Raw genomic sequence first — 17151 nt, 5'->3', positions numbered from 1 at the left:
GAGCGATACAGAGCTGTACAATCAAGTTAACATGCTCCAGTCATTATTCCACACGTGTCAAGTGAATCAATATGTGCCGAGTCCCAGTCCATCTCAGCTGATGCTCTGCTGAACACCTGTTATGTGAATATGTTTGTAGTGAAATCTAGCATAGAAGATTTTAATTTTATATTAATGTTTTAGAACTATATCATTTTATACTTGAGCATAAAGAACATGTAATTAACTGGCAAAACCTGTGATTTTACTAGCGAGCAGCAGTATTATTTGGGACAGTGGGATCTCGGATATCTGACAGGTCTCTCGGGAGCGATGTTAAGAGCAGGACCCAGCAGGAGGCCCTCATGTCTGTGTCCTGAAAGCTCTTCTGTCTTGCAGACCCTGGCAAATACAACTTCACGCCCCGTCTGTTCAGGCTGAGCGCGAGCAGCGGCATGTTCGTGGCCGAGGAGCAGCTGGGCCCGGCCCGGACCTCGGGCACCGTGATGGCGATGCCCTTCCTGCAGGAGAACCTCTACTCCGTGCCACAGCCCGGTGAGCGCCCGCCGGCCCCTCTCTCGGCGGTGGCGCTGGGTGGGCGTTGGGGGAATTAGTGTAAAGTGTGTGGCGGGTCTGCAGTGTGTGCACGGTGGTGCGATTGTGATAAAGGTGCCACTGTGTACTGCACAGGGGGCACTGTGCCACAGGTTGCATTGCTGCATGTCCGCCCTTATTCACACGGCCTGCCCCCAGGTGCTGCGGTGTCCTCCCGCAGTCCCAAGACACGCTGGCAGCTTGATTGGCTTCTGGGAACACTGGCCCTGGTGTGAGTGTGTGCCCTGCAGTGGACTGGCCTCCTGTCCAGGGGTACCCTGCCCTGTGCCTGTGGCCTGCCAGGATAGGCTCTGGCTGCCCCGCGACCCTAAAACTGGAAGAAGTGGTTAAACATGTATGGATGTATACTGTACATAGACATCACCCTGTTGTTATACCTTTGTAGTGGAGATACTGATGTGACTTTAACAATATTTTGACTGTGTCATCATAAACAGAAAGCCATCCTTGGCAGTTTTTGCCCACTGACAGAGACAAATACCCTGGAATTTAACCTTGGATATTTCTTATCGTATACCTTGCACATTTGCATCCCACTTCTAAACACTCTACTGCAGGATGCGGATTTGGGCTTTTGATCTCTGACAGATCAGATTCCCTGATCATTCAAGATTCCCTGACATTTCTCACAAGAGCAGGAGCCCAAGACTGTGCGGTGATGAAATAACAAATGCTGTTGTTCTTTAGCACCCCATTCCTTAACTGGGATAAAGTCATGTTTTTATTAGAAGTGTTGTACCTCTGTCTCCTGTCCCATCCCAGCCCTGTTCCTGCTGGATAACCGCATGGAGGTGTACCTGTGGCAGGGCCAGCAGCCCCCAGATGTGGAGTGCACCGGCTCCGCTCAGATCCGCTGGGACAGCGAGAGGAAGTGCGCTATGGAGACAGTCCTGCAGTACTGCAAAGGTACAGTGTCCCAGCAGCTGGAGAAGCTGAGTCAGTGTTTTAGCTGGACTGTAGGTTTCGGGGTAAGCTGAGTCAGCATTTTAGCTGTGCCGTGTATTTCGGGGGAAAATGAGTCAGAGTTTGAGTGCCTTTTTGTAAACGTTTTAACAAACTTTAATGAAGCTGCTCCGAACTAGCATTTTCCAGGAGAACAACTTTTGACGTCTGCCCCGTGTTTGTGTCTCTCCTCAGAAAAGAACGCCAGACGCCCTCCTCGGGCCTACCTGATCCACGCCGGCGCCGAGCCCCTCACCTTCACCAACATCTTCCCCAAGTGGGAGGCCCTGCCTGCGATCAAGGCACAGGTATCCTTCCGTCCCGGCCTCCTGATGTGCTCGGTTTCAAACGAGCTTTCCTTACTTTCCACTCGAGTCTGCTGGCTTGTGTCCGGCTCATGGCGGAGAAGTGCACAGGGAGAAGTCCTCAGTGCCCTTGTGATTTGTTTATCGGGTCCTCTCCTGATCTTCTCTGTTGAGACTAAGAGGGTCTGTCTCAGTGTAGGGAGTATTTCTGAGCGACTGATTCCAGAGCAGATCTCAGTGACCAGAACTACACGCAGTATTCTGAGGTCTAGCCAGCACATTGTATATTTTTAACATAACATCCTTTTGAACAATGCCTCAGAGTGTGTAGAAATGGAAAATGACGTCTACATAAACATTCTTACAGGCAGCAGCTTGAAGCTTTGTTTAGGCAGTTGGGGTCTGTTCAGTCTGTCTCTCCTCAGACTGAGTAATACACTTTTGTTTAAACATCTCCCAACAGGTGACAGATCAATGTTTCTGGATCTCGCGTAGTGATGACACTTTCATATTTGTTATTCAGACAACCACCAGCAGAGAACTGTACTTTCAAAGTAGTCGAATCACTGGTAGAGAGTCTATCCTGGTGTGTTGTTGGTGTCTGACGTCATTTTTTGTGATTTCTTTGCTTTTTAAAAAAATATGGAGATGGGGAAATAAATTACAATGATCTCAAGCTTGCAAGTATATCAAGTATCATTGAACTTTTAAGGTATATATCAAAAAGTAGATATACTTTGTAGGTACTAATATTCGATATATTAGTTTCCCTGAGTGTTCAAGACAGAACACAAGAAGACGAGACGCAGTGCAGCATCTGTTCCACTGCTGGTCACCGGTAGATCAGGCCACATGTCTGAAAGCCCAGTCGGGGCCCCAGGGTGCTGCTCGCAGCACAGAGGGGGAGCTGGAGAGCTGCTGGGACAGCCCTGAATGGCGCTGGCTCTTTCACCCTGTCTGGTGCTCGCAGGCCGAGGCCTCGTGGGACAAGGTGATCCTGGTGCAGGACGCGCTGGCCCGGCTCTGCAAGACGCAGTACTCCCTGGAGGAGCTGCAGGGCAAGCCACTGCCCGAGGGTGTGGACCCTCTCCGCCTGGAGCTCTACCTGTCCGACGAGGACTTCCAGGTACCACACACGGCTCTGCTCCGGCCGCCTGACCCGTCCAACCAGAACACTGACCGGCCGCCTGACCCGTCCAACCACAGCACCGCCTGGCATCATGACCCATTACACAAGAACACTGACCGGCCTCCTCAACTGTCCAACCACAACACCGACCGGCCTCCTGACTCTTTCAACCAGAACACCATCCATCGTCCTGACCCATTACACCAGAACACTGACCGGCCTCCTGACCCATCCAACCACAGCACCGCCCGGCCTCCTGACCCATTACCCCAGAACACTGATCGGCCTCCTGACCCATCCAACCACAGCACCGCCCGGCCTCCTGACCCATTACACCAGAACACTGATCGGCCTCCTGACCCATCCAACCACAGCACCGCCCGCCCTCCTGACCCATTACACCAGAACACTGATCGGCCTCCTGACCCATCCAACCACAGCACCGCCCGGCCTCCTGACCCATTACCCCAGAACATTCCCTTGCGTTGTCGCACTGTTGGCACAATGAAGTCCAGCCACTTCCACTCTGAATTCACTCCTGTCTCCATCTCTGGAAGCAGCTCTTGAATTGTCCTACAGGAATGAGCTTCACCCTTCAGGACACGTTTCGCTCTTGAACGATTGCTTGAGTGTTTCACTAATGGAGCCGGCTTTCAGTAACATGATCAGTAAACACCTCTTTAAAAGTGTTTATTTTTGTGTTTCTCCGTTTCAGAGGGTTTTGGAGATGAAGAGGGATGAGTTCAACACCCTTCCTAGCTGGAAACAAAAAAACCTGAAAAAGAGCAAAGGACTGTTCTAAACTGGGGGAAAGTGGGGGACTGGATTCTGTACATGAAATAACTGTCTCATGAAATGTGCTGCACTTTTTGTATCTTTATAACTCTTCTGTAAAGTGCCGAAATGTAAGTCGGTAGTGTACGACCTGCCATGTCTGTTTGTACCTGGAGAGTGTCTTGAGGAGGTCAGCAGTCTGCCCAGCGAGGGTGGAAGAAACGACACTGCTCGGAACGGAGGGCAAACCGTCTCAAAATATATTCGATCAAAACGAGGTGCAGCGTTTTTAACAGACTCCCAACATATAAATATGTATAAATATATATTTTTTTTTGTAATTTTCATGCTACGTGACACTGCCGCGAGGAGAAAAACACCGGAAATAAATGCCCATGTAGCAGTTGAAAAGAAAATGGTGCTTTTAGCATTACAGTGTGAATATGTTTTTAATGATGTTTTATTAGGGACACCACTGTCAGAAACCACACACACATCTCATCTGTGTTCGTTCTTCATTTGGTCATGTGCATTGTGTCCACTCTGGGGGGAACCACATTTTTAAGACCACAATTCGTGTTGCCCAGATCCATGTTACTGCAACATGAACATTTGTGTAACACGGATCATTCCTGCCAGGTGAAAAAGTTTGGGTTGTCTGCTTTTACTTTAGAGTTCTTTGGAAACACCGTCTTCTAGGGTCTTCTCTGGAAACCTAAAGACTTGAGACTGAATATTAAAAGGTTGCAATTGATCCTCACACCAGCTGCAGTGTTCAAAGAGCAGAAGTGGCCTGAGTATAGAACCACCCAGAACTTTTGCTGGAGCTGCCTGGAGGAATGTTGTCCAGGAACCGGTACCACTGAGTCTGCAGAGGAACAACCAGCAAGCTCCAGAGGATGTTGAGCTGAGCAGGCAGGGCTCAGAGCTTGACCAGGCTGCATTCCCGATGTTATGAACCTTGCCTGTGAAGCACTGCCTGGAGCCCTGGAGACTTGCCTGTAATTGCCAGTAGAGCATTGTGGTGATAAGGATCAGTGCGAATTGGGGTTAATCCTACATATTTAGATTTTCTTTTCCATTACATTGTTAATTTTTTTTTAAATACCATATTCATGCCAGAAATTAATGTTGCTCATGGTATTCTGTGCATACGATCAGCAGTGTGGTCTGTGGTCTATGTTCTGAATGAATTTCTCTCTGTACGGAAACAGCAGGCTGGAAGAGGAGGATCTTTTTTAGAAAATGTTTTATTTGCCTGTATAAATCTATACAGAGGGAAACAAAGCGCATGTCAGTGTTTCATAGTTTTAATAACACAGGTAAGAGCTGACAGCATAAAAACAGCACAGAAAGAATGCTTACAAAGTTTCTCGAGTATGATTAGCAAGTGGGGGAAAAGTGTGGTGTTTTAACAATAAATATGATTACACTATTTTTTACACATGAAGCCTCCCGTTTCCATCAATGTCTCATTCTATTATTGCCATCTCATCTTGCTTTAAAAAAGCACGTACTTTACTCAGTATGTCCACAATATTTCTCTTCAAGAACTGGATCGCAGGCATGCCTTTACTATAAAAAATACTAACTACAAAAGTGATTTCTTAACAGCAATGTGCATTGTACAAAATCTTATTTTAAATGCACACATTTTACTTGTAAAATGTGCATGATTTTTTTTTTGCAGAACCAGCGAGATTACATAATGTATTAGTTTTCTTTAGAAGTTTATGCTATTAGTTGTGATCAAGTGTCTTGGTTTTTATTGGTTCAGCAGTCCTATACAAGCAGGTATATATATATACTGTACTATAGATGCACTTCAACACAGAATTTAATGTATAATAATTATTGTGGAACAAGTGTCAGGGAAAATGTTTTAATTCGATAGCCAGCTGACAAACCCAGCACCTCTCACTGACCTGGATTTCAGACCTTCCTACTGGACTGAACAGTTTATTCAACTGTCTTGAATGGATTAAAGTCTAATCCGTCTTGTGACAGCAAATGTTAACACTGTGCTTTCTGTTCCTATTGATTGTAGGCAGCCTGTGCTCGACTGATGTGAAGTCAGATATCTAGGGTGAGTGAATGAATGAGCCTTGTTTGCCAAAAACAACTTCTTGCAATGCCTCCCTAACCCATCTGCCAGACTTCTGCATGTACGGTTCGAGTCCAATGCAAGCTCACATGCTATGCCACACCATGGCCGGCAGGGGTCTCCACCATGCACTGATCAGGGTGTAGACCCATAAGGGATTCTTTATTAAGAAAAGAGCTAATACTTTAATACTTTTTGTATCATATGAGACAAAATATATTCTTTACCAATTAACAGAATAAAATACAGCAAAAAAACTAAAGAAATTCAGCCTACGACGTCTGACTGCTCTTATTAAATGGCTTTAGGAAAGGAACGGTGATATTTTAAGGACCTTAATTTTCACTACATCACTGACCTGCACTCCTTTTCCTTTCAGGAACCCTGTTGTGCTGGCCGGAGTGAGTACCGTGTGAATGATCCGTCTTGTGAGTAACAGTCTACCTGAGCTACCTCCGTGTTACCAGCGTGAGGCCCGCCGATGTGTCGGAAACTGCCCATTCCCTAAAATCCTTGCCGAGTGAAGGAGCGGGATATCTCGAGCTGGGGGGACAGGGGCCAGAGCGCTCCCGGCTCCGGCTGCTGTCCGAGGGCCGCTCCGGGTCTATATGGCGGACTGCTCCTGCCGGAAGGCCTCGGCACCGGGCAGGCTCCTGTCGGGCTCGGACGCCAGGGCGGCCTCCCGCAGCACGGCCATGTGGCCCTCGGCGGTGTCGAGCGATTGCTCGATCCAGTCCAGGCTGCCGGACATGTGGCAGGCGTTCCTGGTCACCAGGACCAGGTGGCTGACGGACAGCAGCAGGGCGGCGGCTCTGCGGGGATGGACGCCACGAGTCAGAGGGTTTCACAGAGGCAGGAAACTCTACCAGCTGGCTGCGCTCTGGAAAGGGGGGGGCATGTTCTGCACAGGGCTCTGAAGTTATTGCCCTTCAGCCCTGCCGTCATCCCAAGGGGCTGGAAATCTCTTCATTTAAGTGGGGTTCCTAATATTTTGACCAGTTTTTGGAAGAACTCACATTCCATGCCTTTAAACACTGCAAATCAGAATGCCTCAAGATTCGTGGTATATCGGTGTTGCACAAGCTCAGATCAGACGATCTGTATTTTGGATTGTGTGTACTGCATGAAAACAAGATTTGCCTCACAACTGAGATAACCATGCTTTCACTTTCATAGCTTTGTTAAAATAATGATTTATTGCTATCACTTACCTGGCGTCAAGAAGTTTGGGATCCAGGGGAGGGTACATTGACCGCACAACATCGTCCACCCTGCAGAATGAGAGGAGACAGACACAGTGAGCATCACACAGGGCGCTGTGCTGCGCTGCGGCACGACAGCTGCTGACAGACACGCTCACGTACCGCGGGCTGATCCTCTTGGCCACGGTGATGATGTCACTGAGGCTAGCCGGGGCCTTGACCTTTGCCCCTGAACCCATGGTCATAGCAACGAGCTTCTCGGTCAGAGTGTGGCAGATCTGCAAGGGAGAGTCCGAGAACTAACACAATGAAACGCCCAACAGATAATCAATGTCTGACAAATATCCTTTAATTAATTTTTCTAGTACTTATCTTGTTTGTAGGCTAATTCTTTTTTTTTCATTTAATCATGGTAGTAATTGATTATAAATAATTACAAGAAAGAATCTAATGAAGGGTCATTTATGAACTTTTGTGATCTAAAAATAACTAATTTAACAGGTATAAATACAGCACAACAAGCTGACAAAACATAATTTTGCTTCAAAGGCACTGTTTTATATTTTAACAAACGCTTACCTTTAAGATAGCAATACAGTGAGAGACCAGGCCTCTGAAATAAAGAATATTATTTTGCAGTAAGTCAGCCTCATCCACATCAAATGCAAATCTTTTTTCCTCACATGGTACATCCTTCTCAAAAATGTTTATTTTGAGGGCTAGATCAAGGCTCAATATTGTGCTCAGAACAGGTACCTAAAACATTTAAAGCACAAAAACATACCACCCATCTCATTTACCAGAGGAGAAAACAACACCCCTGAACCTGTGCTTAGCACCAACAAAACACTGCTGTGAACACAAATCATGTGCTGAAATAAAGGCAACATCAACACGAACCACCGTTACACATAGCACCAGGTGGGAAAAAGAGGACCGAGTCTGTCCACGTCCGACTGGGAACCTCCTGTTGCTGAAATACAGGACGGACTTGTTCATTGATGCACTGGTTTAGTCACAACGCCCACAATGTAAGCGGTGGACACTCTGTTTGTTCGTCCCTCAGCCCAGTGCTGTAGTCCCTTAGCATAATTAGTAATTCAATTACTGGGTGGCATCCTGGCTTCCCCGCGGCTCTGAAAGGCCCTGTTGTGTGGAAGCAGGTAGGGGTCTTAGTGAGTGCGGCCCTACGGAAACAGGGCAGCTTAGCGTGATCTTTCGGGAGGAGCTGAAACAAAATCCACAAATCTGACGTACGACGCGTCTTCGATCCAGTCCTCGTTCTCCAGGATGGCCTCGATGTGGGGATTGGTGATGATGACATCGTCCAGCTCCAGCTCGGAGGGCTCGCTCTGCGTCTCCATGGCCCCGATGAGGTCCACTGTAGGTCTGAGGAAAGATGGGAAAAACACAGGGTGATGTCACACTGCATGTAACCTGATCTAAAGCATGAACTAACGGTCTTGAGCAGATCTCTGAAGGGGTTGTCTGAATATTAAATTCAAAAAGGGAAAGTAAGGGGAAATGCATTGAAAGTGGAGAATGGGAGGCACATAGTTACACAAAGGGTTGTGGGAGTATGGAACAAGCTGCTTGGCCACTTTTTGTCAAAGATGAGATCCTCGGATCACTAAGCTAACAATCTCTGAAGTCAAGCTAAATGACAAAAATGATGTATATCCATTACGTACTTGATTCTCACTTTTTTTTTTTAGATTGCACTCATGCACAAGACTGATGAGATCTCCCCAGAGGATTCCCAGGTGGAGTTCCTGTCACCCAGAGCTAAGTACCACAGTCCTCTTATAACACTGTATCAGTGTTTCACTCCCCAGTCTTCAGAAGTGCATTTGGAGAAACCAGTTTTGTAGGACTGGTCACAACAATACAGGTTTTTTTATTCTGTTTGCTCTGGCCATGTAAAACACGTTTATACTTTGTAATGAATATGATAAGGAGTTGCGTGTGGATAGCATACCGATCAGCTTGGTCAGTATAGTGACCACCACTCCTGGTCTAAATGCAAGAACTTCTATTAACAATCACCAGGTCTCAAACTACCATAAAACAAGGTTTTCTGAGGTTTCTAAGAAATATAGTATCTAGTGCAGATGATCATGGCTGTTGAGTTTCTCATGTAAGCAGCACAGAGGAGACTCTCGTCATGTTAGCCCTGCTACAAAACTCCTGTACTGCTGTTGTGGAGAAGTCTGGCCTATAACCTAGACTACACTTCTGTGACAACTGATAATTGAGCAGTTAACTTAAGCTTTCAATGGGCAAATCAGATTTTCACATTTGCAAATACGCAACTGACACAGCATTGTCTTGGTTAAACATTCAGATATCAAAGCCAATCACGTACAGAACCAGGAACCTCCTGCAAGTAAATCTAAGCTGTTATGATTGGTATCATACAGGGATACAAGGATGTTTTCATTTGATATATTAGTTGCAAAAAACATATGGTCTTTTACAATATCTGTATTAGGCAAATAGGCAAACCTTAGGCAGCAGGAGAAATTAATTGCAGAAAACCAAATACAATACAATAATAAAGCAGTTGTCCTCCCAAGCTGATTCCTCCTCAGCATGTGAACAAGGTCCTGCTCTAACAAACGCACTGCTGGGCTTGTGCCTGGTACGTCTCGTGTTTGGTGTTGTGTGACACACACTTACCCGGAATTCCAACACTGCTCATTTCAATATAGTATAACTGCTGACATCTTTGATTTCACTGCCTGTTAGAAGACGGTTATGGCTCTAATGAAACCAAAACACCAGGTCACCATCTAGTCTGATAAACTCCATTGAGAAAGGTTCCATTTGCCCTCATGCTGGACAGAAACATCAATAAATCTGAACACCTAAACGGAATACTGGCACTGTGCATTTCAAAACAGATTATTAGGGGGTGAAAAAATGCACTGCAGAGAGTTTAGCTGTTGACTGCATTTGAAAGGTCCTGGTTATTTTAAGAAATGACCAACATGATTTTCAATGACTCTCTACACATAAACCCACAACACTGATCGGCAGTTATTGAACAGATGACTGGGGTTACTTTCTTTTCTGTGCAAGGTAAATAAGCCACAATGGGATAGTTTCATGAAAACCTTTGACGCTGCTTTCATTGTACTAACCTACTTCCTGAAATAGAGAATGTCAGCTTCTACTGTTACAAAAAAATGTCAAACACATCACACGTCTTTTAGTAACCATTACTTCAGCATCCAGAGAGTTGAATGTCACTTTCTGACCTTTTTACATTCTTTTCTTACAAGGAAAAGACTAGTATTATTCTAGCATGACAATTAAAGTTTTATTAATCTGAATATAGCAAAGATTCATGCTTAAATGGCACCTGAATGTATCTCAGTGTGAGGTGTTGAGATGAAGATTCTGTCCAGTGTCAGTGTCCTGAGACAGTGAAGCCCAGGACTGACAGGAGGCAGGAGTGAGGGTCACGACTCACTTGGATTCAAACTGGTGCAGGAGGCTGGTGGGGCGGCAGTACCGATGTCTGCAAATAGCCACCAGGGCTACAAAGGAGGCCAGGAAAATGGTGCCCAGGACGCCGATCGCCACAATCACGACGGTGTCCATGGCTGTCTGCTCTCTCATCCAGGGATTCACAGCAACAAGGCAGTTCGACTGGACCAGCTTGCTAAGAGCGGCTTTTCATCTGAAAACAGAAATCATCACACGAGTTGGTCGAGCTATAAAGTGCTGATGTGCATCGGGTCCTCGCCACAGCACACTTTCAGATGCAACACTTGGGTTTTTTTATTCTGTGGGAAGAAAGAAAACTTTTAAAGCATGTATTTCTCCCCCGTGTTTCCTTCTGGAGAGATTTTAACACCTGCTTTAGTTTTCATCATTGATAAGCCTCATGCCAGGCTTAATGGATTAAAGCACATGGCTTCGGTAAGTCAAGTCCAAAGTCCGAAAAATTAAAACCAGTTCATTGTGGCAAATGTTGACTCACCCCTCCAAAACACACAGGCCTGATGTTGACCAAGTAATACATACAGCAGGACACTCAAAGAAAACATTTAATTTTAAACAATGATGGTTAGAAAGCCTGTACCAAACAAATTAAGCAATTTTTCACAAACCTCATGTTCCAATTCATATAATTCCAAAATAATCAACCCAGCACTTTAGGCTATATTTTTATGTTATAAATATACATTACTTAAATATAGTTTTTCAATAAAAGCACACTAACCAGTCTAATGAGAAATTGTGCACTTTAACACAGTACATTTGAAAAACATACTTGGTATATGATACTCTTCTGTTCCTCACAGCACTTCCTGTCTCCAAACTGTCCACAAGTCATTTCACATTCAGAGTCTCTCATAGTACTTCTGTCTCTGCACTAATTTAAAAACACAGCCTGCGCAAAATGTGAGACACAATACGTGACGTATATTTCACCACTAACATTTCCTGGGCTTCTCTCTAGGGTGTGAAAACATCCACCCCATTAGCGCAAAACACTGCTTTTACCTCACAGAAAAATAAAATCACAGATTTCTTTTGCCTTTCAGACTCGTCATTCTAAAACAAGGTGCTATAAAATCATAATGGTTTTGATTTTGACCAGAAATGATTATAGTGTTGCTTCTTAAAGAAGACAGGAAATGTGATGTCCTCGTAAACAACAGCGTCTGCGAGACCTCCAGTCCAGCAGCTTGTGATCCACGCTGTACTCTGGACAGAAGACGGTCTGTTTTTGTAGCTCAGACAGGTGCCTTCTGTATGTGAACACACAGAACAAAAGTTGAGGACAAAGACCAAATTTGCATCTAGCTTCCTACCTTTCGCCAGTTTGATTTCCAACCGTCTTCCCAGACATCTCCTGGAAACCTCACAGACTTCCCCCTTGGTGCTGATCTTCACAAACTCTAAGGGAAGCGAAAAGGGCAACACCCACCTGACCTCTGACCAAATGAGTCACACATTAACCAACAGGTGAGACTCAATAAGGCGTGTACATGTATCAGATACACAGTGCACCTTTCCTTAGATTTGAATCCTGATTTAATCCTACTGTTGCATAGAAGATAACCACATCCATCCACTTAATCTTGTACCTCACAAAGCATTGAAGTATGACACACCTCTGGGTTTCATACCCACTGGTCACTGGGATAATAATATCCAGCAGCATCTTAAAAATGAACATCACTCTAAATAAAATATGAGATACAGGGTTCTGATACTTCTGGGGGGCTACAGACATAATAGTCAGGCTTCTGTATCTCGGAGGAAGTAAGACTGGCAGGACTGATAAATGTATTTATATATAGAAAAATGGTCTTCATAAATAAGGAACTATTTTTCATACTGCAAAGATTCTTGAAAAGCTTATTTAACATGAATATCTTCCTCAGAGTGAGGCTGCTAGGAGCTAACTGACCCAAGACTCTCATCCAGCTGTTTCATGGTAGAAGCCAGGGTGTCGGCATCACCAATAAAACACATCTGGGCAGCTTGTACCAGGCTGCAACCAGTCTTCTGGCTCCTGCAGTTTCCACATCTTTCCTAATGGTTTTGAGAATTTTCATCGCTTGAACCAGGTCTTTAACAGTTCTTTGTTCAGCACTAAGAATGTTACGTTCCTCTGGTTTGTAAGAGTAAGACATCCTTCTAAGACTATGAATGTACTAGTTCACTCTACTCTGAATTGATTCAAGAAAAGCAATATATTTTTGTAATGCAGTGGCCCAAAATGAACATAATATTCTAAAAGAGGTCTTAATAGTGCATTATATAATTTATAAAATAATTTAAAAGAACTATCACATTATTTATAACCAATAGCCATCAATTAACGGAAAGCTACTTATTCTTTATAGCCTCATTTAATCAGTAAAACCATATTAACTTTTAAAAAGACTTCCAAAATATTGTTTTGGAGTTTATTGACAATACAACATTGAATTGTTTGTAGTGATGAACAGTGAGATTTTCACACATGGCCAAATTTCCATGACCAAATATAACATCTTGTTAAGTAGCAACTGGATTTCTGTACTACCCAGATTATTTATTATTGGAAAGAATATATTATGGTGCCAGTAAGTTCAGGTACCTGAAGACGGCTAAACTCCAAACAGCCAGGGAAACAGTCACAGAGAGTAGAAACCCAGCACAAACAGAGAGGAATGCTGTAAGTCTTTAATAGGATTAGCACACAGTGCCTGGGCTGTAACACTGTTATCAAGGCTTCATGTAAGAGCCACAGTTCTGTTCATTACAAGGCCCCTGGGCTACAGAACCACCTGTTGAAGACTAACTTAGTTCAGTATCAAATCTAAACAGTAGCCTACAACAGGAATAAAAAAGCCTACTCTCCCCTCCCTCTCAATATTTCGGGTGAAACATCAATGGCAGGACTTGCAGTTAATCCATAAGCAAGGTCACCACCTTATTGCCCTCGATCACACAGAAAACAGCAGGATGAACGTGACGGTTCCTCCGCACAGCCTGGAAACGTTCATCCTGCTGGAACAGTCTGCACAGCTGCCTCAGAGTCTTGCATACAGCCCTGCTGAAACATGGAATCCAGCAGCAATCTGTCCTCTGTTTATGCACATGTATCTCTCATTGATTAAATATTCACTCATGAGTGATCATGATAGTCACGAGTCACTATGACTGTTGCATAAACACCTCACGGGAGAGTGAGATGATGTCTTTCATACATGAAGCCTGGTGAAAATCAAGAAATAAAAGCACAGATGCAACAAATCCAGTGGAACCAAGTTCTTGTTAGTGATGCATCAGGGTTTTGTGGAGACCATTGGGTAATTAGTCAGTGTGGTGCAAACAAAGAGAACGCTATGGTCATTAGTTAATAAAATGGCAGGGTGGCACACTGCTCAGCACTGCTGACTCACAGCGCGGGGGCCCTGGGTTCAATTCCGGACCAGGGGTGCTGTCTGTGTGGAGTTTGCATGTTTCCCCATGTTCACACTGGTCCCTTTCCACAGTCCAAAGACACGCTGGTAGGTTAATTGGCTTCTGGGCACACTGGCCCTGGTGTGAGTGAGTGTGTGTCTGTGTGTGCCCTGCGGTAGGCTGGTGTCCTGTCCAGGGTGTGCCCTGCCTTGCTTGCAGGACAAACTCCGGCTCACTGCAACCCTGAATTGGACCAATAAAGACGAGAGACGTCTGCAAGGCTTTAAGTAAATATCAGTCCAGGCAATGCTTAAATTGACCATCCAGTGCTTTCAATCTGGCACAGACAGTATTCCGAAACAACGACAGAACAATTCTAGTCCATGAGCACTAAATCCCATTTCACAAGCGAATGACCTTCCAGCAGGATCGCAGGACCCTGGGTCAAGTGACTGCGCTTGGAGAAATGCCCAATCGCTGCCCAGGCACAGCCAGCCTCGCACCTTTCTCAGGACAGCAGAACCACGCACACACAGCGCGCAGGGCGCTTGGGAGGACTGCAGATTGAAAAATGTCAAAACTTCCCTAAAGACACAAAGGGCTCTGCTTAGCCTGCAGGTCGCAGAGTCATACTGCCTGGCAAACAATATTCCAAAATGGTTTACTTGAAAGATATTTAGTGTCCTTATCAACACTGAAGCAATCAATCAGCAATACCTAAAAACTGTTCAAATACTTCTGACAAACTCCAGGCTAATTATAAGTCACTCTGGACCTGAAACAACAAATTACGTGTCTGAAATGAAAAATAAATAAGTGGTGTATCAGGATCAACTAAGGGGAAAAAGACATATCTGACATATCGAAAGCACGGAATCTTTTAGATCAGGCTGCCCTCACGACGACACCAGAGGACGATCTGGGGCACCTATTTTCTTTTCTGTGCACTATTGCAGAAAGTAAGGCGCCGTTTTTAGCAGAGGAACAGGCGCAGACCCTGTGGAGCCCTCGCCTCGCCCTCCCCCGCTGAAGACTGCAGGAGTGAAAATCGGCGTGAGACACGGGTGGATAATGAAACATCTGCTGGAATTTTCCTGCCGTTAGTAAATAGTTGAATTGTTTAGTTTTCAGATAGGTTTTAATTTCTGTCCTATCCAAATAACCAACAGCAACAAACAACAGAATCGACAGTAACAAAAACATATTTTATTGTTGTTTAATTTTGTTTAATACGCGTCTTCTGTCCGCTAATTTTCACCTTCCACGATTTAGGTAGTAGCGAAGGAGTTTTATTTTGTAACAGCACGGGAATTTTCAGCGTTAAAGCTGATTAATGCTAACGGTACTGTAGAGATGTGGGTACAGTACAGGTTAGGGAATCGCTCGCCAAAGAAAAATAAAGTTTTTTACACGAGGAAAAACTAATTTTACTAACCTTTTGTTTTTAAGTAAAGTCTTACCTCGCGCCCTCTGCTTGTTTTAATTGCGGTGTTCCCAAAACATCACACCATCTTAATAAGGTTGCAGGAATGCCCAGTACAAGGTCTACAGCTCTTACGGATTGGGATATATTTCACTTACCGACTCATTTTTGTCGTATCTTTTGTCCTGACCACAAAGTGCCGTCCCCAGAGGCGCAAGCACCGATTTCGGGAAAACCCACTGGCGAGAGCTGGGAGCAGCCACGGGGGCGCGCACCGCCTGCGGCGTGAACTCCAGCTGTGGCGGAGCGCAAGGTGAGGCACGGCCACGCGCCTGCTCACGGCCGGGGCCGCGCCGCGGCGCCACCTGGTGCACGAGCTTGAGCGAGGGGACGAGCGCTGAGGAATTCTGTTTTTGCGCGAGCCGGCCGATGACGTGATCGAAAGCTCATACCTACAGTAAATACAGTGCCTGCTGACAGGTTTCTTGTTGTGTAGACCTGGTTTCTTACTGCGACCTGGTTTCTTATTGTGTAGAAATGCTATTTAGGGTATAATATATATGGAGTATGATCCTTATAACACGTCTTGTTTCTATTCATAGTCTGCATTCAGCTTTCACTTCGCCACTATCCACCCTGGACTTCCTGTCGGCCTGAGCTCATACGAGCCCGAAGGCGAGTAATAAAGGTTTGTACGGGCTTAACATCTCTGAGCAAGAAGAACTGGGGTCGAAGATACTTCATCTGCTCGTGCTCTTCTATACGGAGTGAAACTCCTCTTCCCAGTCTCCGAAGAGTGCAGGGGTCCGAGCGCCTGGGGCTCCTGTTGCAAAATTGTCCTTGCCTTTTGTGTCCAACCGATGTCTAAGATACTGCAATGCACGTTAGCCGCGACGGGCTGTGGGGGGAGGTGTGGAATGGTCACGGGTGGAGGTCCAGCTGCTTGTTCCTACCCCTCCGCTGCCACGTGCCCTTATCGGCCGCAACGTTGAAACGCAGTTCAGCGCCACCCGTTACCTTCAGTGATAATATATGGGAAAGCATATCTTAATCATAGGCTTCACATTGTTTTAAGTCCCTTCTTTTTCCATCAGTTCATTTTCTAAGTGCTTCTTCCAACTCAGGTCAGCAAGCAACAGGCGCAAGGCAGGCTACACCACGGCGCGGACGCCAGTTTATCACAGGACACACACTCACACCAGAAGCCAATTAACCTACCAGTTTGTCTTTGATCTGTTGGAGGAAACCTTAGATGCTGGGCTACTTTTTCGAATTAGAAATGTACCGTTTTTTAAAATACGCTGTATATCCTGACTGGTGTGCCCACATTGCATCTGTTGCTTTCTGCAGTTCGAAAACTGATGGATGGGCGAAATATATATCCCATATGCAGTTCACTCGCTTGCGGTACCCTCCCTGCATAGAAACCTTTCCCGGTCAAATGTCATTTACTTTCGCTTATGGTCACATTATGACATGTCGTTACAGGACAAACCAACTGACCCATATTTAGTTAAGTCAGATGAGTTGATTCTTACAGTACGGGACACGACATAATAGTCTTTCAGCATTGTGTGAACGCAATTGACCTATACACTGTTTCTCCCATTTATGAACACACGATATTTTTTACTGATGCCATAAGAATTATGTTGTACTTTAAAACCTTCACAAAAATGCAAAACTGCAAATGATAAAGCAAAATGGAAAATAAAAATTAGATTGCTATTGCGTTGTCACACCACATGTGAGAACTAAACAGCAAA

General features: G+C 45.1%; 2 protein-coding genes across 17 annotated transcripts in view; one reads left to right on the top strand and one right to left on the bottom strand.

The window, feature by feature from the left end:
• svild (supervillin d) overlaps positions 1 to 5188 on the top strand; it is a 74609-nt gene extending 69421 nt beyond the window's left edge. For all 11 annotated transcript variants that reach the window (XM_088622839.1, XM_088622840.1, XM_088622835.1 and 8 more), the window contains 5 exons: positions 379 to 534; positions 1357 to 1500; positions 1732 to 1844; positions 2812 to 2967; positions 3686 to 5188. In XM_088622839.1, coding sequence (XP_088478965.1) covers positions 379 to 534; positions 1357 to 1500; positions 1732 to 1844; positions 2812 to 2967; positions 3686 to 3772 — 656 coding nt within the window. In that variant the 3' untranslated portion in view covers positions 3773 to 5188. The remainder of the gene's footprint in view (positions 1 to 378; positions 535 to 1356; positions 1501 to 1731; positions 1845 to 2811; positions 2968 to 3685) is intronic.
• tmem98 (transmembrane protein 98) lies at positions 4977 to 15683 on the bottom strand. Of its 6 annotated transcripts, none has more exons than XM_088622851.1 (8): positions 15544 to 15679; positions 11877 to 11963; positions 10526 to 10735; positions 8308 to 8439; positions 7630 to 7663; positions 7213 to 7328; positions 7060 to 7119; positions 4977 to 6660 (listed from the first exon to the last, which is right to left on the bottom strand). In XM_088622851.1, the coding sequence occupies exons 3-8, from the start codon at positions 10672 to 10674 to the stop codon at positions 6453 to 6455; spliced, it is 699 nt and encodes a 232-aa protein (XP_088478977.1). In that variant the 5' UTR covers positions 10675 to 10735; positions 11877 to 11963; positions 15544 to 15679; the 3' UTR covers positions 4977 to 6452. The 6 variants fall into 6 exon arrangements, with proteins under 6 accessions (XP_088478977.1, XP_088478978.1, XP_088478979.1 ...); XM_088622852.1 differs by lacking the exon at positions 15544 to 15679 and adding an exon at positions 15423 to 15528; XM_088622853.1 differs by lacking the exon at positions 15544 to 15679 and adding an exon at positions 15398 to 15416.
• Positions 15684 to 17151: the final 1468 nt, after the last annotated feature.

This window comes from Lepisosteus platostomus, chromosome 28 (assembly GCF_059453375.1).
Source record: "Lepisosteus platostomus isolate fLepPlt1 chromosome 28, fLepPlt1.hap1, whole genome shotgun sequence".
NCBI lineage: Eukaryota > Metazoa > Chordata > Actinopteri > Semionotiformes > Lepisosteidae > Lepisosteus > Lepisosteus platostomus.
The sequence above is the reverse complement of the archived record's forward strand: the minus strand, read 5'-3'. Positions and strand labels throughout refer to the sequence as shown.

Excerpts from the sequence above, each read along its gene's own strand:
- tmem98 (XM_088622854.1), bottom strand. The coding sequence starts at position 10,674 with ATGAGAGAGCAGACAGCCATGGACACCGTCGTGATTGTGGCGATCGGC. Across the intron at positions 8,440-10,525 it reads CTGCACCAGTTTGAATCCAA|ACCTACAGTGGACCTCATCG; the intron begins GTGAGTCGTGAC and ends ATCTTTCCTCAG. Across the intron at positions 7,329-7,629 it reads ACTGTATTGCTATCTTAAAG|ATCTGCCACACTCTGACCGA; the intron begins GTAAGCGTTTGT and ends TCTCCCTTGCAG.